The 22,865-nt window shown below is 51.0% G+C and overlaps 2 protein-coding genes across 2 annotated transcripts; both read left to right on the top strand.

The window, feature by feature from the left end:
* Positions 1-547: 547 nt before the first annotated feature.
* On the top strand, positions 548-9,451 carry SEPTIN5 (septin 5). Its single transcript, XM_084297155.1, has 10 exons — positions 548-680; positions 1,043-1,129; positions 1,693-1,816; positions 1,985-2,119; positions 2,789-2,906; positions 3,235-3,336; positions 4,230-4,326; positions 5,561-5,696; positions 7,451-7,553; positions 8,148-9,451. Exons 1-10 carry the CDS (start codon positions 671-673, stop codon positions 8,202-8,204), a joined length of 969 nt encoding a protein of 322 aa, XP_084153281.1. The 5' UTR covers positions 548-670; the 3' UTR covers positions 8,205-9,451.
* A 4,970-nt stretch (positions 9,452-14,421) lies between these two features.
* Positions 14,422-16,750, top strand: GP1BB (glycoprotein Ib platelet subunit beta). The gene is made up of 2 exons (XM_084297566.1): positions 14,422-14,522; positions 15,237-16,750. Exon 2 carries the CDS (start codon positions 15,322-15,324, stop codon positions 15,898-15,900), a length of 579 nt encoding a protein of 192 aa, XP_084153692.1. The 5' UTR covers positions 14,422-14,522; positions 15,237-15,321; the 3' UTR covers positions 15,901-16,750.
* The last annotated feature ends 6,115 nt before the right edge of the window (positions 16,751-22,865 follow it).

Here is a 22,865-nt window from a genome sequence, read left to right as displayed (position 1 = left end):
AAATAACACCAGAGATTATGCAGGATTTCCTCTTACTCAGCCAGGAGTGGCTGTGACACAGCAAGAAATAATCCCCTCCCAGGTCACGCAGAAGCCAACCACCGTGCCTTCATCGGGCCGTGGCTCAGGACACCTCCAGCCCCTCTTGCTAATTACACCGAGCCCTCCGCTGCGTGCCGCACGCCTCTGCTGGGAGAGGTGCCCGAGTGGCTCTGAAAGACCTGGGGAGCGGTGACTGTGCAGAAGCAGCAAAGGGTTATGAGGTGTTTGTCAGCCCAGCCCTGTGCTGTGTGGGGGGGAGGCAGGCTGTGCCTGGTCCCTGTGCAGCTGAGAGCAGCCGAGCCGGGCAGTGGTTGCATGGAGGTGGCTCTCGGTGCCAGCAGGCACCTGCAGGGAGGGCAGGAGTCCCTGAGCCTAGTCCCTGAGTCCCACGCTGCTGCTGGGGCAGGGACCCAGCCTTCCTCCACCCCTTGGCTCTGCCTCGGGGCTTTTTGAGTCCTTTGAACCCAGCTCTGTGTTGTTTTGTAATGCTCAGGCAGGAGTGGTGGCACACCCTGACCTCCTGCCCGCCTCTGCCCCGCAGGACCATGAGAAGCAGTACGTGGGCTTTGCCACTCTGCCCAACCAGGTCCACAGGAAATCCGTGAAGAAAGGTTTCGACTTCACCCTGATGGTTGCAGGTGAGGCTGCGGTGCATGGAGGAGGCTGGGCCGCACGGTGGGTGTGTGGAGGGGCCCACCCTGACCGCTCGTAGCTCTCTCAAATGTGCACTGGGCTTCATCGGAGCGGCTGGGTGGGTGGACCAGGACCTGAGGGAGAGGAAGGGAAGGGAGGATGGTTTTGTACAAGGATTGAGATTTCTTGCAGCAAAAGGCCTCCCACTGCTGGAAAAACGTAATGCCCATAAACAGCTCCAGACAGCTCATATCTCACACTTCCTCTGGCTCAGGATTCAAAGCCTTGTTCAGCGTTTCATTTGTAAGTCAATTAGTGGGTCATGTTGTTTGCTTTTCCCTCCTCCCCTTTGCACTCTGTCAATTAGGAGAGTCGGGTCTGGGCAAATCCACACTGGTGAACAGCCTGTTCCTGACGGACCTCTACAAAGACAGAAAGCTCCTCAATGCGGAGGGTAAGTTGGGGCAAAGGGGGTCAAGTGGGATCTTGCATCCCCAGGTCTGTAGCATCCTAAGGACCAGTCCTTTGGCGCCTTGCTTCAGCAGCAGCTACAGCTTGGCTGGATCCCAGCCCTGGCTTTTGTTGCTCTGCTCTCCTTTGCTGGCTGCAGGGGCACTAGGATCCAAGCAAGAAGGGTCTGGTTGTAGGGTTCTTCTGCCCTATGAAGGGGAGGTGAGGCTGCAGAGCAGCACTAACCCTTTGGGTTGAGAAGTTGATATTTGTCTTTCGTTCTTGGGTGCCGGTGTGTGGTAGGGATTCCTTTTCCCAGTGACTGGACATGTTCAGAACAGCTGGGCTACAAGCAGTTGGAAAGCTTGTGTGCCCTCTCAGAGGCCTGTCTGCCTGCTGCTGGTCTCCCTCACCACCCCTCCCCTGAGGCTCCTTAGAGGATGATCAAGGTCTTCTGAAACCCATGTTAGTCCCTGTGCTGAGTGATAAGGAGGGAGCATCTTGTTGTGGGTGTGAGTTGGGATCCCCACCATTACCTGGCTTTAACTCGTGTATTCCTGTTCAAAGAGAGAATCAACCAGACAGTGGAGATTGTCAAGCATACGGTGGACATAGAGGAGAAGGGCGTCAAGCTGAAGCTGACCATAGTGGACACACCAGGCTTTGGAGATGCTGTTAACAACACTGAGTGGTGAGCAGGCCAGCGCTGCCTTCCTCCTCATCCTCGGCCACATCTGTTTTCTGTGGCAGCTTCACAGGAAGGGGTTTGGCAGTGGGGACGGGATGCTGCTGCCTTATAGTCCCTGGAGACAGTGTCCTGTTACACGTGATTTGGTTTTGATTGAGTTCTCCTTCCCAGCTGGAAGCCCATCACCGACTACATCGACCAGCAGTTTGAACAGTATTTTCGTGATGAGAGCGGCCTGAACAGGAAGAACATCCAGGACAACCGAGTGCACTGCTGCCTCTACTTCATCTCGCCCTTCGGGCACGGGTGAGGCACCCCGCTCTGGGGATGGGGAATGACTCAGGCTGGGGGGGAAGACCCTTGCGCCCCAGGATTGCCTCACAGCATGTTGTACAGTGTCCAGGCTGCTGACACAGGTGCAGAGCCAACAGCTGCTCCCCTTGCTGAGCACTACACAGCCTCCCTCCTCACTGACACGACAGCCTGTGGTCAGGCAGAGCTGATCAAAACCAGGCCACAGGCCTGAGAGAGAGATCAGGGGAAGCAGTGCCACACAGACTTGTATCTTCCTATCTACATAAGCCTGACTGATAGGTAGGAAAGGGAGTTTTAAGCTGCCTTCAGTCCCTGCCAGACCTTGCTGGCTTGTGTCCCAGCCTAGCCTGGAGCAGCCGTGCTGGCACCCTGCAGCACAGGGCAGCCAGGAGGAGGTCTGTGGCCATGGCCTGGGCAATATTTGTTCTGTAAGGTGAATGCTCAGCCTGTGTCTGCATGACATGTCTCAGCATCTGAAATCTGAGATGGCTTTCCTGCAGATGCAGCCCTAGCTGAGGGCTGCCTCAGACTCTTGTGACAGTGCTGTCCTTTTCCCTTCTTCCTGGGGCTAGTGGGTGAAGCGGGAGAGGCTGGAGGGGGAGCTGCCCGCTGTGTCCTGGCTCACCTTGCTAACCACGTCTCTCCTCATTCCTGCTGCAGACTGAGGCCTGTGGATGTTGAGTTCATGAAGGCTCTGCATGAGAAGGTCAACATTGTGCCACTCATTGCCAAAGCTGACTGCCTGATCCCCTCTGAGATCCGGAAGCTAAAAGAGAGGGTGAGATGCTGTTTCCCTACAGGGGCATACCTGATGTGGTGGCGGGGATATGCTGAGAAAGGAGAAAAGCAGTATGCCTGCAAAAATAAACTTGTGTGTGTATGTATTTATAGTGTCTGCGTGTGTGTATGTATATATACACACACACATATATAGTACCTGCAGATCTAATTGCAGCAGTGCTACGTGATACCTGTGAGAAGGGAAGTGGTGTCTGCAGAGAAGCCAACTGTACAGGAATCATGGCAGTACAAACAGGGAAGAGACTCAGCATTTTCTGTGTCATTCAGTGCTGCATTTTTTTTGTTCTTGTCTTGCATGGACGCAGATCCGGGAAGAGATTGAGAAATTTGGCATTAAAGTATACCAGTTTCCTGAGTGTGACTCTGACGAAGATGAGGAGTTCAAGCAGCAAGATAGAGAGCTGAAGGTAAGGAGTCAGTTCAGCAAGGGACTGCAGAGTCTGTCCCTTGGGTACACTGGTTGCTCCGGAAGGAGCCGGAGCTGCCCTGTGTGTGCCACAGTCCCATGCTGTGCTGCCGATACGCAGGAGGCAGCCTGTATTGGCTCATGTGGTAAGTGGACTGGAGAAGAGGGCTGATGTCCTTGCTAGTGCCATGAAGTGCAGCATGAAGACACGGGACTTCAGGTGTCCTGCCAGACAGTGCCAGTCTTTCCTCAGTCTACCCCAGCCTGTGTGGTTAAGATGGAGGCTGGGCTGTATGACATTTGTGAGCACCCATTTCTGAGTGAACACTTTGTGGGTGAGGAGGCCTCATCCCCACTCTGATACCTCAGTTGTGTGGGAAACACAGCAGGGTCACACAGGCCTGGCTGGAGGCCCCAGCAGCCCAGGCCTGACCCTTTCCTAAGCTGAGCCGGCCATGCGTATGCGTGCAGTATTGGCCTCGTTTCTCCTGCCAGATGAAGGCAATGGGCTCTGAGCAGAGAGGAGCACAGCCTGTACTTCCTTGCCTGGATGAGCTCTTGACCTCCATTGTCCCACTTGTTTGATGTCCCAGCTTCTCTGCTCTGACTTCCTTGTAGTGTTTCCCCTCAAAAAAGAGATGCAGGCACCTGCAAAGACACAGCCTCCCTCAGGAGAGCTGAGAATGTCAGGCTGGGAATCAAGCTGCCTTCAGATCCCAGTGCCTGAGGCTTTTCTCTATAATCGTGTTGTGCTGTCTCATGCTGTGGGATGTGTGGATATCCCTGTGCCTTTCCTATCAGTGCCTTCATCCTCCCGTTCTGCTCTGCCTGAGCTCAGCCCTCAGAGGAGGGATGTGTGGGCAGCCCCAGGCTCAGCGATGCCTCTCGTTCCAGGAGAGTGCTCCCTTTGCTGTCATCGGCAGTAACACAGTGGTGGAGGCAAAAGGCCAGCGAGTCCGTGGACGGCTGTACCCGTGGGGCATTGTGGAAGGTAAGCACAGTGCCTGCAAGCTGGCACTGAGCACGGGGCAGGGACAGAGGTGGGCACGTACAACAGGGACTGCAGTGGGGAGTTCACCCCTGCGCAGCCTTGAGCAGCTGTTGACCAACTGCACGACCTTTGGCACGTGGCAGGGGACAAAGTAGGGTACAGAGAGGTGCCGGGAGCTGCCTGCTCTGCTGCTGCATGCAGAGCAATCACCCTGCCTCTGAAGCCAGGGTGCATTGTGCAACACACGTCCAGGGAGGAGCCTGAATGTGGTGCCACTGCTGTGGGGATGGAGCCGAGGCTGTGAAGGTTCCTTCAAGTCGCAGCGAGACCTAGAGGAGAGGGCAGGAGGGCTACCACACAGTGTGTTTGTCTCTTTGTAGAAGTTCTCCCCTTCTAAATGAGAAATTTCATAGGTAGAAAAAGCCTGCAATGTTTTTTCCTGCTGTTGCTGACTCCCCGTGCTGGCACATTGCTTTAGATCTTGGAGCTTTCAATCCCCAAATCCTCTGCACTTGTGGGTTGGTGTCAGCTGCTTGGGCTGCCCAGCTGCTGGCTCTTCTCTCTTGCTGTCTCCTGAGTGGGCTGTACCTGTCAGAGTGCTGGTAGTTGGCAGTGAGATCAGCTTTGTGAGACCCTGGGCTTCACACAGCCAGCTTCCCCCAGCCCTGCGGAGAGAGAAATGGAGATTACCACAGCAAGTACCCAGCTACCAAACACGCTTCCCCCCAGACTCCCACAGGGCTGCCTGGGGCCTGGCTCCCCATGGTAACAGCAGCTTTTTCAGCTCTCTAGCCCATTGCTTGCTAATGGCTCTGCTCCTCAGGGGCTGATTCAAGATCCCTTGTGGAAACCATCCTGCCTACAGCGGCCTTTCAATCAGTGCTGAGTTCTGAGGAGGTGGCCGTTTTGTCTCCAGCAGTTGCTGTTTTCACTGGGGTTATAATAATGACATCCACTGTACCTGGGAGCAGCATCCTCTCAGGGCTCTGCTATATGTGCTTAATTAATCCTCTTACCCAGAAAAAGTCCTGGGAACGCAGTGACCTCGGCAGCCTGGCCTCAGGGTCGAGGAGTGCAGAGCTCCATCAAGGCCTGTGCTGGGGCCAAGGGGGGGAGTGGGGATGGATGGGGAAGGGGCCCTTGGGGGAATTTTATTTTTGGTGCAGAGGAGGGACTCCCTGGATGTGGCCGATGAGGTGTGACATCCAGGTGCTCTCCCGGTTTTGCTTTGCAGTGGAAAATCAGGCGCACTGCGACTTTGTGAAGCTGCGGAACATGCTGATCCGGACACACATGCACGACCTGAAGGATGTCACTTGTGATGTCCATTATGAGAACTACCGAGCCCAGTGCATCCAGCAAATGACCAGGTGGGTCCCTCACTTTGCCTGCGGGTTGGAGGGGTATCTCTCTGTCTCTGTGGAGAAGGGACCACTTTTTCAGAACGGCTTCTGTGGGGAATGGCACTGGGAAGTAATACAGCACATCCGAGCTCGTCTCCCACAGCCTTAGCTCACTGTGAGGATGCTTCTCAGAACCCATGTTCCTGTCCAAGGACTCCCCACACAGATCTTGGGAAATAGGCCTGGCCATAAATGCTCTTTAGAAGAGCTGTTCCTAGCACTGGGTGAAATACATCCAGCCTAAAGAACCACGAGATAAACCATTTCTCTGGTGGATTACTGCTGTGTGCATTGCCAAAGAAGGCATTCTGCAATCTGCAGTTCTGTCCAAAAGACAGCCTGACCCTTGGGATGCTGCTGTTTCTCAGACAACGGAACCCAAGCAGTTAGCAAGAGTCTCATCACATCTCCAAAGATTTCTCTGCATTATCTTGCTGTTGCATTTGATTCTCTGTAGTTTTAATCACAGAGATCAGAAAACAGAGAGCACTCACGGGCTTTTCATTTGAAAGTCATATCTTTTCCTTCTTCCTTCCATGACTGAAATATTGGTGACACATTTTAGGTTTAAATAGATTTTGGCTCTTCTGTTGTAAACCATCCCCTTCACTTCCTGCCTGAGCTGGCTGGGTGACTGCGTGCTGCCACGTTGCAGAGCAGAAATAGCTGCACTGCACCGAGGAACAGCCCAGCGTGTGTGCAGATGTGCAGGTTGGCACGTTCTGCTCACACACGCTGTATCCCAGTACTTTTGCATAGCAGATGAGCCTGTCTTTTTCAACAGTGATAATAGGGAGTCCCAAAATAACCATGTGAAACACTAGAGATCTGTCAGAAGTGTCACAGTTGCTATTTAGACAGGCTGTGTATCTATTAAAAGAACAGGGTGGTGAAAAAGCAATTGCTCGGCTTAAAACTCTGGTGCTGTTGCTCACGCCATGGCTGGTTCTTTCTCAGAAAAAACAGCGTGGCCGTTTCTAGCAGTGGGATACGGGTTCTTCTCTGAAGAAACTTTTGGGAGGAGATACCAAGCTCCAGAGCTGGAATTGACTCAATAATGAGGAACTGGTGACTCCAAGTGGTGAGAGCCAGAAAGTGGCAACTTGAGTTCCCAGTTTTTCTATGGAGAGCTCCTCCAACTTTTGGAAGTCACCTCCTTCCTCTGTCCCCTGCCAGCACTTGTGCACACCCCCAGCCCTCATCACAATGCTGCTGTGCCATGCCTGTTGTGCACCATGCCTCCCCTTGAGTACAGGGACCAGGCTTTGTTATCAGCCTTGCAGCAGTTAAACTGCTCCTCTGGTTTTATTTTCCTTAAAAACAAACAAATAAAAAACCACCACAACATCATGAGCATGTAGTGGCTTAGAGATGCTGATAGATAGATAAAAATTGGCTGTAAATGTCCTTGCTAAATTTTCCAGCACTGTTACATAAAGTGCTCAGAATTGCCAGCTCTTTCTGGCTTTTTTTTTTTTTTTTTTTTTTTTTTTTTTTCCTTGGTGTAATCCTGGTTTGGGTTTTCTCAGGTAGTTTCTCCAAGTGCATCCTACACCTACATGCCAGATTGCCCCCATAGCCCTTCTGTGTGGCTGGGTGCACGTTCCCACGTTGCTGGCAGGTCTGCCATCGTGAGTGACAGCCATCATGCGGTGACACCAAAGCCATCTAGCCCGAAGCATAACTGACTGCATTTCTTCCCTCTCTCTCTGTCTCTCTAGCAAGCTGACTCAGGACAACAGGATAGAAAGCCCCATTCCTATCCTGCCTCTCCCAACACCAGACACTGAGACAGAGAAGCTGATCAAAATGAAGGACGAGGAGGTGAGACCCTCAAAGCTGGCCAGCTTTAATATTGGAGCTGAAATCCAAGGTGTTTCCCCAGGATTGCCCCACAGAGGCTGTTCTGGGGCTTCCCACTCCCGCTTCCCCCTGGGCTTCTCCTGGTGCGTAGGGCAGGACGTGGATGTTGTGCCCACCTTCCCCTGGCAGGGAAACGTGGCTCTGTTCCACTCCAGACACTGATGCTTCTGTGCTCAGGCAGGAGTTAGTCTTCTCTGAAAAATCCCTTTTGCCACCCCCAAGGGTCTACCCTGCCACCCCAAGCCCGTCACGCTGTCAGTCAGCACCACTCGGGGCTCTCTTTGTCCAGGCCCTCTGCCTTGGCCAGCCACTGGGGCTGGCGGCGCCTGGCTGTCAGAGGCGTGATGCAGAGCCTGGGACTTGGCCCTGTGGCTTTGTGCGGTGCAGCGGGGATTTACTGGGCTCCCTGCCCAGCTGTCCTTGATGGACTTGTCATCTGCTGGCTGTGGCTGGGGGTGGGGGGAGCCAGAAACTCATCTCATGGTGCCAGCCCCCAGTGCAGATCCCCAGCCCCAGCAGATCCGTCTTTGATCACCTCTCTTCTGTCTCCTGCAGCTGCGGCGGATGCAAGAAATGCTGCAGAAGATGCAGCAGCAGATGCAGGATCAGTGAGATGCGGGTACCTGGAGGGCAAAGGGAACCCCTCAGCGACCAACCGAAGCCTGGCAAGAGCTGTGGACGTTTAAAAAGAGGTTTCCTGTTGTATAAAGACTTGTGGGCAAGAGCTGCACCCGCAACTTCTAATTTATTAGCAGCAGCGCTGGCTTTGCGGTCAGCTGGGTTGTGGAGAAGGCTGTTCACTTAACTGTTTACTGATGTGTATTTCTTTTTTTTATTATTCTTTCTTTTCTTTTTTTCTCATTTTGTTTTTTCAAAAGGAACTAGCCTGGGAAGTCTCTAAGGCATCCTAAAAAGGGGGGAAAAAAGGAAAAGAAACAGATCTCCCTTTCCCATGTACTAATCTCTTGTTTGGGAATGCTCTGGTATTTAAAGTCCTGGTTTCTCTGGTGTACGAACTTGAAGAATATCTGTGTCGATGCACGTAGATGTTTACTCCCACCTGAGGTGCTGTGCCCCCTTCCCCACTCCCCTTGTCCAGGGCCAGCACAAGCGTTGTAAAGGCAGACCTTCCCTCCTGGGAGTTCAACCTGCTCCGCCAGGGGCCAGCTGTGGACCAGAGAGCGGGGACTGGGGGGTTCTCTGTGCACTGACCTGCCCGGGGGCCCGCTGCTTGTCTGGTTTCCTGCCCAGGTTATTTGGTTTGTCTTTGGTTGGTGGTTGGTTGGCCGGGTTTGTTTTTCCTACGAACTCCAGAACTTTGCACTGAGTGGCAGGGAGCTGAGTCTGTCAAGGGGCTGGTTAGACGAAAACAGCTTCCACTGCCCTCAGGTGTGTCTTTGTGGCAGAGAGGATGAGTTACTGAGGATTACCAGCAATGATGGGAGCGGACACCTCCCCAGCCTGCCAGCCGTGCGCTCCTCCCAAGGCAGGCTGGAGGGGCTGACAGAAGCACAACAGCGGGGCGCTGCGGTGGCTGGGAGAGGCTCTCTCGTGCTTTAGCTCTGGTCACTCTGAGCTTCTCCCGAGGAAAGGGGCAGTTTTTGAAGGCTCGTACCAGAGGTCTGCAAGCTGCCCGGCCAGGCAGACCGCTGCAGGGAGCCTGGGGTGACAGGGGGGGCTTGGAGAGCTGCTGTGGGTCAGTGTGGCAGGTACAGGAGTGTCGCTGCGCTGAGCACAGCCCAGCAGACTCGGCGCTTCCTCCCCTGCCCTTTCCCTGAGCCTCGGCCCTTCTTCCCCTCCCCAGTCCCCCTCTCTTCCTGTCTCAGTGCTGGGAAAGCTGGTGGATCTGCTGGGCAGAGATAAGAGCGCTTTTTTCGTAGCAGCTTCTGTCCTGTTTCTGCTTCCTGCAGTATTTTTAACTTCCAGTCCAGCCAGAGGAGAGCCCTGGAGCGTGATGTGCCTGACAGGGCAGGACTCACCAGCAACGCTGCCATGTGCAGAGCATCAGGGGCTGCTGGAGTGAGAGACATTTGGCTCTTCCCTCCAGCTCCACGGAGTGCTGCCATAGGCTGGACCCTTCTGCTCCTTTGGCTGCCAGCCCAGTTGCCCTGTCTCCCTTCCCCATTTGTATCAGCTGCTCCATCTCAGGCTTTTCCCAGCAGACCTCCCTGGGCAGGAGGCAGCATCGGCCAGGAATAGCCAAGCCCTAAACTGTTGTTAGGTGCTGCGTTTATCTGACTCCCCCTGTGTGGCTTTAGAGCCCTGATCAGGGCTTGTCCAGGAGGTGCAGAGGCTGGCTGGGTCAGGTCATTCTCTGTACAGAACCTCTGTTCGACTAGAACACGGGCTGTAGGGGCAGGGGAGGCACCCCGACACTGTGCAAAGACAAAGCCCGCTGACAGAAACGTGCAAGCTGGGCAAGAGCAGTGCCCAAGGCAAACCTCTCCGAAGTGCCCTTCTGCTGCCTCAGGGGTGAGAGGTGGGGCAGGGGCACTGGGGATGAGCTCAGCAGGGCAGGGGTGAAGGCAGCTGTTCTGTCCCAACAATGTTTTTTTTCTTTCCTTCTCCCCTGTATCAGGCTCATAAGCGACATTGGGCAGTGCCAGCCTAGGAGAAGGAAAGGGCTCAGCCTGTCTTCAGTAACATGCCAGGGCCAGGTGCTTAAGGAGGAATTACAGCCCTGCTTTCTGCAATGCGTTTGCCTGAGCGATGGAGTAGCCTGAGGTAGGAGCTTCCTCCAGGTTTCCTGGAGCTGGTTTGCTGGAAGCAGGAGAACTGCTGAGGTCTCAGCTTCATCCATGGTAGTGTAACTGGAAACACCTTGCAATACCTGTCCCCTCTCATTTCTTACAAGAGTTTTGTCTGTTAGGAGGATGTTCTGTTGCAAATGAGCACTTTTCAGCTAAAGATGTTCCTCTTTCAGACAGATTCATTCCCAGAAAAAAAAAAAAAAAAGCAGACCTTTACCCTGTAGCATGGACGTAAGAGGGCAGACAGCTTTTATCCTGTGCTGCGTGCTGGTGAGAGCACAGGGTACTGTGGTCACAGGCAGGCAGGATTGCTGAGCGTGTATCTGCCTTGTCCCTCTGGGTGAGGAAGTCTCCATCAGCTCAGTGCACATGGCTTCTAGATCAAGCTGATAGCGTCAGCTCTGTTCTTTACAGAGCTGAAGTCTTCAGCTACCAGCTGCAGATGGCTTGAGCTGCACCTATTCAGAATGCACAGCAGTGAGGCACCAGAGACAGCTTTTACAGAGGGCAGGGGTGCTGCAGAAATCCACATCCCTGTGTCAGAGGTTCCCTGCCCAGGGCATCAGAGTTGGGGGCTGCCTGGCAAGCGATTAGGGACTGACTTTTTGGGGCACCAGGGATCCGGACTCTGGCCTGGAAGGTGACAACAGTTTATAAGAGGATGAACGTTTTGTGTTGTTGCATGAGCTGCACAGTGAGCCAAGAAGACTCCCAAATAAATGCAGCTCAGCCGTTGGGCTTTGGCAGTGAGAAGTGGGGATAGGCAGGTGATCTAACACCTCCCCTCACACAAACCCTCCGCAGTCTCAGGTGCGACCCCTGTGCTCCCAGACCCATTCCCACGCCTCTGCCAAGCCGTGCCCTGCCGAGCTGGGTGCAGCAGGGGCTGCGTCCCGCCGCGCAGCGCTGTCTGTCCCGGGCTGCAGCTGGGGTTGTTGGTAGGTCTCAGACCTTGTGCCTGACTAGGGAGGGAGCCGTGGCATGAACTCCGTGTGTGCTGCTGCTGTGCTGGTCCTGCCTGTGTGGAGCTTCCTGCTGCCTCCCCGCATGCCTCCCCCCAGAGGAGGGGGGTCCCACGTTTCGTGCTGTGCAATGGCGTTCCCTGCGCTTCCTCACAACCCCAGCTGTGCTCTAACACTGGCTTGCTCCTGCCATGTGACTTCCTCACCCCCCACTCCATTCCTAAGCTCTTCGTTTCCCATCTGTCTGTTGGGTTATTATAATATATATTTTTTGTAAATTTCTGTTGGAACATTTTGTCATTGTGAACAAAGAAAAATGAAACCTTTTAAAACATATCCATTTTATTAAATGATTATTATTGTTATTATTATTAATAATGTTTACTACCTGAATTGATCAGTGAAATAAATACATTCAAAAAAACAACCTTTCTGTTTGTTTGTTTGTTTGTTTTTTCAGTCCCCTTCAGCAGCATTGGTGATACGTTATGGACAGGAGAGGGCAAAATTGTCTGTCCTTTTATCCAGTTCCATCAGAGCAGGCTCCAGGCAGGCATGGGATTTCTGGACTGTGTTTATGTCAGAGGCTAGACGAGATGATCCTGAAGTTCTTCTGTCTTTAAGCTTCCCCTAGGAGCGGTGTCTAAATCAGCAGTGAGCAGCTGGGCAGGATCCAATCCCAGGAAATCCACTTTGTGAGTAGCCAAAGAATCACTGCTGTCTGCTGCGTGCACAGCCAGGCTGGGTCTGGCTCTAGATTAGCTCCATGCCACCCCTGGCCTGAACACCTGCCTGTGAATAAAGTAGCACCCAAACAAGCGAGACGTGGCTGTGGCTGGGCAAACTTACCCTGCTGTAGTCAGGCTGCTCCCAAGCGTAATGCAGGAAAAAATGGGTTAGTTTGTTAGCCCAGGATCCCTTTGCCCCTCTGCCTGCCTGCCACAGTGAAATGACTGGAATGATCTGCTCCAACCCACTAGAAGTGTAAAGCTTAATTGTTTTAGAGCATCACGAAGAGTGGTTAGGGACAAATTCTGCTTCTGCTTACACCCTAGATTCTCCTAACACCAGCACATTCAGGGTGTTCATTGTTTTTGCTCTGAACCAACAGAGCTCCCCCACGTTATGCTGAGTACTGTACACACTGCAAGGCAAGGGAGAGTTGGGCCCAGTGGGGCAGCAGTGTCACAATGCAGTTCTGGTGGCCTTAGCCTTTAGCATAGCCAATGGCCTAGAGCCAGGCCCATTGCAGAAAATGTCTGTGAAGGTGTGATGACCACAAGAAGACAAAATTATGCCTATATTTCCTGAGAATATTTTTGACCCTTGGACTTATCTGTTCGAGTATGTGTGTGATGCAAACTCTGAATGAAGGATGTGGTCAGTTTTTCTCAGTAGATGCAAGCTTCACTTGTTGAAAGCTGCCAAGTCACTTGGCTATCAATAGAGCAGTCCGTTGGAACACTGCGTTCCCCGGTCTGTTGTCCTTCCTGTGGAGCCAACCAACTTTATTTTGGTGTAGACAGTGAAATGCTGAGTTGTATTTTACCTCTAACAATCAAGAAAGGCTGTAAGCACATGGGGGTCTTCTTCCTTGGCTTAACCACTGACAGCAATGAGATCTCTGGAAATCCATTTCTTTCAGCAGACTTTCCACTGCTGATTAGGAGTAGATGTGTGTCACTGCTTCAAGAGAAACCTCAGGGACAGCACACTGCGAAGTGCTAGGGCTCACCGCTCTGTCAAATAGAGTCTTCCTGATGAGCTGGGAAACCAAAGGGCACGGTGCGCATAGACTGTAGAACAAACCGCTAACATCATCTTCTGTGTTGAAGTACGTTTTGAGTTACTACTTTGCAGTTGAGAATTTGTGATGTTTCTGCTAGAATGGTGTTCTCCTTTGTCTCCTTGTCTGGCCTGCTTGGTTCTGTGCACCAGGTGTACAAACCCTGGCTCTATTCACAGTGAATCATCTTTAAAAGAAAAGGCCAGAAAAAATAGTGGAGAAAAGGGATGTCATGCAGAGGAAGTGACTCTGGACTAAATAAAAATGAGGTGCTTCCTCTTGCAGGTATTTTCTCTCCTTTAGTTCTCAAACTAGTGCTATTCAGGGATAAAAGACTACAAGTAAGGTGTGTTTCTTGAGCTTACAGCAAAGAGAAATAATTCAGGAAGTTTGTGAAACTTGCATAAAGTTGATATATTTACATGTAAGCATACGGAAATTATCATAAGGCTTCACCCAGAGTTATTACATTCCAGCTGATGCTGAGCTCTATAAGGTCCCCAAATTCCATGGCTCTCTACAGAAATGCTACTAGATTCAGCCTGATCCTCTCTTATTTCAATGCCCCAACTTCCTCCAGAGTGAAGGGAGGGGAAGGGTTCTCCCTGCTCACCAAACTGCACGGGAGCAAGGCTGAACAGCTGGCGTTTGGAGCAGCCAGGACTGGAATTTCTGCATAGATTCGTTGCTGCTCTACATGGCTGTGAGGCCAACTTGGCACATACAAGATGCTGATTGTGAGCCCTGAAGTGCTCAACATAAGAAATTAAATTGTCTTGTTCCAAAGGGCCAGAGGAAAAAGCAGAGCACTTGGACCCACAAGAGGATTCCTCAAGCAGTCTGTGACTGTGCTGGCTGTTAAGCGGGCACGTGCTAACAGCTGTGCTTTATCTCTTTTGTATTTCCAAGAGCCAAAAGCTCAAACCTGAGAAAATAACATGGAGGAAGCTCTTCTCATCCACTTACAGTGGTGAAAGGCAAAGTCTTCACCCTGCAGGTATTTTGCCTGTACAAGAATAACAAGGAAACACTTGGGCAGTATATTTTGCTGTCATCATCCTCAGCATACTTGAATTCATTGCACTGCTGGTCTACTTGTTACCTAGAGCATGTGGGCACAGAATCAGAGTTATCGGTGCTGTCAGCATCTCTGCCAGCAAATGCATCCTTGCAAGCAGTGCCAGCTCCCATTTCTTGGCAGACTTGCTCAATGAAGACTTGGCTTCCGGTGACATGCAGCAAACTTGCAGGAAGGCCTCATGTGGGAGGTGTCCCTGGGATGAGCCTGACCCTTATCTTGTGAGCCAGCTGTAAGGGGATTATTCAGGGGTTCAGCTATGCAGCTGCAAACACTCCTGCACTGACTGGACTGCCTTAAGACCTTTGTCTTGTGTTGTAAAGCCAGCAAGAAAGCAAGGATTGATCTGCCTTGGTAAGTCAACAAAGCTACATTCTGCCTTCCTCTCTCTCTCTCTCTCTCTCTCTTTCTTTCTTTCTTTCTTTCGACAGATTGCATGAAATAACAGTGCCTCATTGTAGGCACGTGTAGTATTCTCTTAAAGAAGTTATAGCAGGCTGTGTTCAGTGATGGCATGAGACTGCAATACAAAGACATGGGTCAATGAACTGTCTCTCAGCACGGTCTCAGCTTCAGATTATGCATCTGCAGAAGCAATGTCTAGTGTGAAAAGCTCCACAGACCTCCTCCCAGTAGTCAGCACCCTCTCTATTGCCTGCAGACTGTTTTATCGTGTCTATGCAAAATGGGAAAGACTATTTTTTTACTTGTGGTAACAGTAAATTTATTTCTGAATCTCCTCTTGCAGTTGACAACAAAGTTTTGCTTACAGATGTAATTCAGTGCTATGATAAGGCATGAGCAGTTTCATATTCTATTTTTTTACTTCCTGACAAGAATTTTCTTGGTTTCCCTATAAATTGTTCTGTAGTAATGCTGAAAGTACCAGCAACTCTTGTATGCTTCTGAGAACTAGTGAAAATTAATTTGATGGCTGCAACTAAGCCTCCCAGCATTCATCTGCTCATATCTCTGCCCAAGTTCACATTTGGAAAGACAAGAATTATTGCCTTTCTTGTAATGAAAGACCAAGATTTTTCACACCTTTTTTAACTCTGTTCTTTTCAGATCTCTGTAGTCCTAAAGTCTGTGGTGTCTATTTGCCCGATCTCCACCTCACCCACTCTCAGTGGGGGAGTGTTTGCAGGTGAAGATGAACAGAGGGATTCTCTTCTTGCCCTTCCTTGGCTTCTTCCCACTCGTGATACCTACATGCCCTCTGCGATGCAAGTGTGCCACCAACATTATTGACTGCACGTCAAAAGGCCTAACTGTAACAAAACTACCTGTTGCTTTCCGGCCATCAGCTGAAATTATCAACCTTGCTCACAATAGTCTCACCTCTATTCCCAATGGGCTCTTTGACAACCTAAAGAACCTCCAGATAGTCTACTTGCAGGGCAACCCTTGGGAATGCAACTGTGACATCCTCTATTTGCGCTCCTGGCTCCAGTGGCAGCAGAACCGGACCTTTTACAGGGATGTGAGATGTGCTTCCCCAGCTCATCTTCAGGACCGGATCATCGCTTATCTGACAGAAGATGAGATCATTTCCACATGCCAGCACTGGTACTGCACGCTGGCTCTCCTCTCTCAGCTCTTGCTGTTAATCTTCCTTTTAGTCCAGGCTATCTTGGTCATCTTCATCATTTGCTACCTGCGGAGATTTCAAAGAATGACTGCCAAAACCTGGAGTACCAGCCAAGATCTACACCAGCATGCAGATACCTAGCCCCTACAACAGTGATTAACATCAGCAGAGTGAGGGTCCCACTCCCCCTTGGATGTTGCTATGCCAAAGCCATGTGGGTTGTGATACCCAGAGGGGACCGTTTAATGCAGCATCTGATCCTGACTGCAGTCCAGAGCAGGACTTGGAACTGATCAGACACTTGCTGTGTTTCCAAAGAGCTGATCTTGTGCTTCTTAATTAATACTTTTTTAACTCTTCAGCATGATCTTCACTGCTTTGCTGAACTGGAAGTAGTTCTGGTTTGGTAGACTATGGAAACCATAAACTACAGCAACCAGAACTGACTCAAATGGCTCACAGGCTCTTAGGGGCTGCAGTGCTCGGTCCCTCCTGTGCTGGCGTATTTCAGCTGTGCTTGGTCCCCCATGTGCTGGCGTATTTCAGCTGTGCTTTCCGCATGCTTGTGGTTGCACTGGGTCAGGCCAGGACAGAGGTGGAGGGTGAACTGGATACTGGACTAGGACAGCAGAAAAATACACTTTCCTTGGTGCTACCACTGAACGCTTTGGTAACTTTGGATGAGCGATTTAAGTCTTCTTCTGCCTCAGTTTTCCCTCAGTAGAACAGAAAGGATGTTTGTTTCTTCTTGCTTTCTTCTTGCCTCATGCGTATGTTTCATTTTTCTTCTGTGGGAGAGAGGGGGAACATTTAATAGCCTACCCATTTACCCCATCTTCATTCTTTTTAACTTCCTGCTAGTGTTAATACTGACTTCAGCTGTCCTGAGTCAGAGCGGGCCCCAGTGTTCCCGAGAACCCCCCAGGCCCGGGGCTGTGGCACCAGATGCTCCTCGGGGCCGTGTTGGTGCCGCCCTTATCCCCACAGAGACCCGCGCGTTGGGGCCTCCAGCTGCAGAACCCTCTAACGTGCCCGTTGCCGGTTATTATGCCTCAAATATTTTTTGTAACGACGCAAAAGTGAAATAAAACAACGCTGACTGATGCTGTGAAGGGCTTTTTATTTTTAATTATCTTTTCACCCGCCCTGCAGCGCCGCCGCGCCGTGAGGCGGGAAAGGGCGGGAAGCGGCGGCCGCGCGCGGCGCTGAGGGGAAGGGGCGCCTCGCGCCCAGCCTCGGCGGGCGTTAACGGCTCCTAACGGCCCTAACGGCTCCCTAACGGCCCTAACGACTCCCTAACGGCTCCCACAGGCCCCTAACGGCTGCTAACCGCCCCCTAGCGGTCATGGCCGGCCCCGACGGGCGCCGCCGGCAGCTTCTTCGCACCTTTGGGCTGGGGGCTGCTGAGGGGGAGGAAGGAGGGGAGGGCGGCCAGGAGCCGGGCTGGCCGCGGGGCCACCACAGCACGGTGCATGGCGACAGGCGACCCCCCGCGCTTGGTGGCCAGGTGTGGAGGTGGAGGCTGAGGCGGGGAGATGGAGCCAGGAGCGGCCGGAGCTGAGGTGAGGTGAGTGCCATGGCGGCCTCTTCCCGCCATTCTCCTGGCTGGGTGGAGTTCCACCCCAGCTGTGTTTGTTTTTTCTTCTGGGGATTGGGCATTGATGGGTTTTGTAGCCAATGCACCTCCTGCCGGGGACTGATCCATATCACCAGCAACCACTCTGGCCCAGGAGACATGCGGCTCTGCTGGGGGGCTAATCCTGAGGAGATGCCCAAACCGATGCTCCATGAGGCCCCATGACACTTTCAAATCTCTGGGTTTTAAGTATGCTAGCATTAATATTATTATTTTTCCTGAGGAACAAACTTTCCACAGGAATAGAAAGCCTGTTTTCCTGGCTTGTTCTTCTCTGGTGTCCTCCTAGAATCAAGACGCAGATGTGTAAAGTAGTCACACAACCCATTGTCTTCCCTTCAGCCCTTCTTTTTTTTTTTATTTTTTTTTCAATTTATTTTTTTTTAGGTCAATTATGCAAATATCTTAGCTGCCTTGTGCCTGTTGTCAAAGTCCCATTTCTTTTCTGATCCATACAAAATAGGTAAAAAGACCCTTGCTTTCCTAATGCCACTGCCAGGCTTGGTAATGAGGCAGGATGAATCCCCAGTTTTGCCTGCAGATTTTCAGCTGAGTTTACCTGGGCTGGAGGATGTTGATGGTACATGTGGGCAGGTACTGACAGTGCTGCATGAATGGGCTCAGTTGCTGGGAGAGGCTGGATTGGGAGCAGACACGATCCCAGCGCTGCGAGTGCTCAGCTGCCTGCCTGTCAGCACTGCCGTGGGGTGCTGGAAATCCTTCAGGACTTGGTGTGCCCACAAAGGCAGAACGATTGCCGACTTCGGTTTCACTTCCCCCAGTGTCCTGACTATGCCTCATTAAGTCTTGGCACATGGAAGGTAAAAAGCCTTTTTGGCATCTTTTGCACCTGTGAAGAATGTGAACAGCCATAGCAGTGTGATAATGAATGGCACTGAGCGCAGAGTGATTTGTAGGCCATGGCAGCATGTCTACTCCATAAATCTAGAGCCTGCATGTCTTGTCTTCTCCTGGCTTAGAAAGCTGCATGTCACAGATGCTTTCCTGCTCCACTGCCCTGCGGAGGATCTGCTGTGCTGCTGCTGAAGGAAAGGACTGTCCAAGGCTGCACAGTGGTCTTGAAGGGGAAACTGTGCTGAAAGAGGGCAAAAATAGTTGCAAAGCTTCTTTCCTGGCAAATTGTTTCCTGGTATTAAAGCCAATCCTGGCCAACATCTGGGTATGCAGGGTTGGGCTGTCAGGCCTGCTGGACAGGCTGCTGCATTGCCAAAATTTCAGGGTGCTGTGAAGCAGCATCTTTCTTTGAGAGACACTGGCTGAAAAAAATGGGAAACTGAACCAAAATGTGTTTGCAGCCTTCATGGTGCAAAACTCTAAACCTGCGGTGCCTACAAAGCAGGTCAGTACTATCTAAGGAAAGGACCAAATGGCTGGTAGGTGACGCAGCGGCTGTTCTTTGTTTCCAGTGTGCCTTTTTTTAGGTGTCTGCATGGTGATACTTACATGGGTTGTAGAGTGAACAAGTCCTGAAAGCAGAACAAGCTGATTTTGGAGCCTAGAGAATTTTAATTGAAAATCCCACAGAAAATCATTTTTTTTTAAGTCCCTTCTCCTTGCAGCAATAAGTTTTATGTTTTGCCTCAGGATTGCTGCAGGCGTTTACAAATTGGCTGGGTTCACATGACACCTGGGAACTTACCTCTGTTGTTTTAAATAGACTTTGATACTTTCTGCACCCCTCATTTATGGGATAAAAATACCACATTTGTACACACAAAGAACAATCTGCTAACATTCACTGCAGGGCCTGGTCATTGAGACAGACCAATTTTGTGCGACAGTCAGGAATTAAGCAGTGCTCGGAGATCTTGTGGAGGCACGTCCTGTAGAAGAATGGCATATTCCAGTCACACATAGTCACAGCTGTGTGCTTTCTGTGTGCCCAAGTGGGAACATTTAATAGATGCCTTGGTGGCAGCCTGGTCTGGGGTTTGTTGCATTGCTTACAAATTGCAAAAGACATTTTTCATGGTCATTAATTTGAGGCTACCTGGTCTTCTTCAAAACCCTGACTCCCCTTCAGGATTGAAGTATGCAGGGCATCCCAGAGAGTGCCAAAAAAAGCAGTGGTAATTCAACATCATGGGACATCTCATCTGTCCTAGGGTACATGGGAGAAGAACTATTTCAGATATGTTTAGAAGTGGCTTTTACGTTTTTGTATATTTGCATATGAAAACTGAGGCTCCCTCAGCTCACAAGTCTTTTTATTATTATTATTATTATTTTTTTTTTTTTAAGGCTTGGAGAGGAATGGAGAGCACAAACTCTAATAGGTTTCTGTGAATGATTAGCAGTATTGAATAAATGCTTTGAGAGCATCAGGTTGCAGTGTTAAGATTCTTTTTGAAGATAATGTGTTTATACATACTGCATATCTAAATAAAGGTATTTATTCCATGGAAGGATATGATAGAGCTCTGCTGGAAGACAGAAGATTTGAGTGGTTTCAGTCCAAACCAAGCCAAGCAACAACAAAAACACCAAATCACCCTCTTTAAATCTACGAGTTTTTTTTTTTTTTTTCCTTGTGTGCCTTATGGTCTGCTTCAGTTCTGAAACGTTTGTGCCTATGGGAACAGAATACGCTGGGAGGTATTTCTTTATATTCCCGTACCACAGCGTTAAGCCGAGAGCTACAAACCAACATGCCAAGAACGCCCTCTATGGATAACTGTCGGGTTAGGCTGCGGATGATCTGCCGGCCCCATCTGTCATAGCTGCTGATTGCTCCTAAGCTGCCCCGTCACAGCTGCGTGATGCCATCCAGTGTCATCTCTTGCATGGAAAGAGGGCTCTGCTCACTGAATAATGACTTTCTCGAGCAGATACCCATATCGACATGCAGTCGGGGTTTGCTCAGAAGAGGGCAGCAGATAGCTTTTAATCTCCTGTTCGCTTTTATTAACAAAACCAATGTGAGATGTGGGCTAGGGAGAGGATGAAGGCAGGTGCAGTGTCCAAGCAGCAGACACTGCATTTTCAGCCCGTGACTAGTGGTTGCAGCAGTCCCTTTCTTGCTGGCATTCCTAAATACCAGACAAACTGTGGCGGGGAAATGCAGGTGTCACGTTGTGAAGGCTGTGATGGAAATAGTGTTGATTCTCTGGGCTGAAGTACCATTAGACACTGATAGCACCTGTTGTGAATAATAGCCCTCAGTTTGGTTGCCTCCCTTGTCAAAAGCTCTGCCTGAATTCGGGGAGCTTTTTCCACCAGGGGCTTTTACCTCCATCGCTCTCAAACTCACCAAGAGGTGCTGCGGGTGCATCTCCATTACCTGATCTTTCAACACAGTGTTAGCAAAATAGTTTTTTTCCCAGGATGAGACTTTAATTCCCTCCCATTGACTGTGGCCAAAGTAGAGAGCTCAAATGGAGATTTTATTCCAGAAACAATGCCCCCCTTATGTGCTGTGGCGTGATCTCTGTGAATGAACCTGCTGGTGAAATGAAGCCTTTTCCCCAGGCCATTTTGTACCTTTCTCAGGTGAATCTTCATATTTGATCAGCTGCCCAGATTCCTGCCGGGAGAGAGAAGGGAGATAAAGCACCGAGTCTTTGTGTTCCAGGGGATGTGAGACAAAGTGGCAGTCACTGGGGTTGGGCTTCAGACTGAGTTTGCAAAAATCACCCGGTGCTGCAGCAAGAGTGTCTGCATTGAAACCTGTGAAGCGGAGGGCCGCTTCCCCGTGCGGCTGTGCGTGGTTTTCTGCCTGGTAACACCTCCCTCCAGGTCCAGTCCAGAGCCTCCACCCTGTGCTGGCTGTTCCCAAACCAGCGCTGTCGTCATCCTTCTTGCCTCATCCCCAGCCCCGCTGCCTATTCTGTTGGTACCTGCTCTTCCCCACCCTTCCAAGTGCTGTCAGCATTTCTCAGGTTGTACATGAAGTACAGCTCGCTACTTTGCTGCGCTTGGTACTTCATGGGCCAAACTGCACCAAAACCACCACAGTGATTAATTTGATTATCCAGTGCAGAAGGCTTTGAAAGCAAGACACTGATGAGCTCGTTCACTTCCTCTCCTCCCATCCCCTCTGCCACCATCTGTCAAGGCTGACATTTTAATGCTCCCTTTGCTTCCTTTCCTCTTTGCCTGAGACCTGCAACAGTGCAAGAAGCAATGCTGTACGTTCTGTGCTCTCTGCCCCGAAGTGAAGGGAAGTTCCCTCTCAGCCACATACCTGTACCGCAGTCTGCAAATCCCCCTGTGATTTCCCACAGTACTTCAGGTAGAGTTTTTAGCATCTGCCCATTGTAATTTGAAAATAGATCATGCACCAGGCTCTGCATGAAATGCAGCACACTTTGAAATGTGTGGCAGTGTTCACGCTGGGGGAGAAGTCAAGACACTCCTCGGGCAAGGTGCAGGGAAAAAAAATGATGTGAAGCTGCAACTGCTGAAAATGTGTGTAACTCAAAAGCAGGGGAACTAGGGAGGGAAATCCTAGCCCTGCTCTGTGCTGCCACTGACTTCAACAAAGCCAGGATTCCCCGAGCCTTTGGAGGGTGCCAAAGAGGTGTGCTAGGCCCTGCTCACCGACTGCTGCTGTGGCTCTTGGTGAGACCCAACACGGGAAGGCGCAGCTGGGGGTGAGGGCACTCGGTTATGGATGTGTTGGTAGTGTGCCTTCAGTTACCTACAGTAAGGCAGGTGTTTCTAAAACCACCAAAGCTTACAAGGGCTGTCAAAATGAGAGGAAATTGGGATGAAAACTGGGCAGCGTACCCCCTAGCCTTGTTCCAGCGGTTAAGTAGCTTTCTTGTGGAAAAAAATGCATGTAATTGTAATCACTGCTTGTCTGTGGGCTTCCACATTCCTGCCTTGCCTTGCCTCTATCTGTAGGTGTCTGCAGGGCCCCACGTGCCAGGCACTCTGTGTTCCCAGGGATGGGAAATTGTGAAATCCTTGTGGGATGGGAAATTATCTGGGATGTTTCCCACCTTAGCAGGGAGGGGGAGGAGGAGCTTCAATACATGTGAACTAGAAAACAGACATTGAACCTTTCCACAGGCTTTTTGGTCCCCTGTTTTAAAAATAGTTACTTCTACCAATTGTTCCTTCATCTGGACAAGTTGGTGGGTTCTGATGAAATAATAAATCAGTGTATGGGTCCAGCAGCGTTTTACCTTGTACAGTGAGGAGGGTCTGTCAGCTGGGGGGTGTTCTCTTGTGCCTGGTGAGACAGCAGAGGAACAGAAAGTTGAGGATGGGGTAACTGATCTCTCCTGGTGGGACTGCCAGTGGCCCCAGGGCCTGGTGGGCTGCTGCTGTTGAGGAGCTGTGGCTTGTGGTCCCACCTGGGGCGTTAATTCCGTGGAGTTACCATTTCTGAAGGAGGCTGGATCCGGCCTGTGTCACAGCTTTGTTCTGTTGTGCAGGTGGATCCACCTGATGGAAGCAGCGCAGGGCTGACAGCGTTTCGGGTTGCTCCCCTGGAAAGCAGAGG

This window comes from Netta rufina, assembly GCF_964035555.1.
Source record: "Netta rufina genome assembly, chromosome: 17".
Lineage (NCBI taxonomy): Eukaryota > Metazoa > Chordata > Aves > Anseriformes > Anatidae > Netta > Netta rufina.
This window is presented reverse-complemented; position numbering and strand designations above follow the sequence as displayed.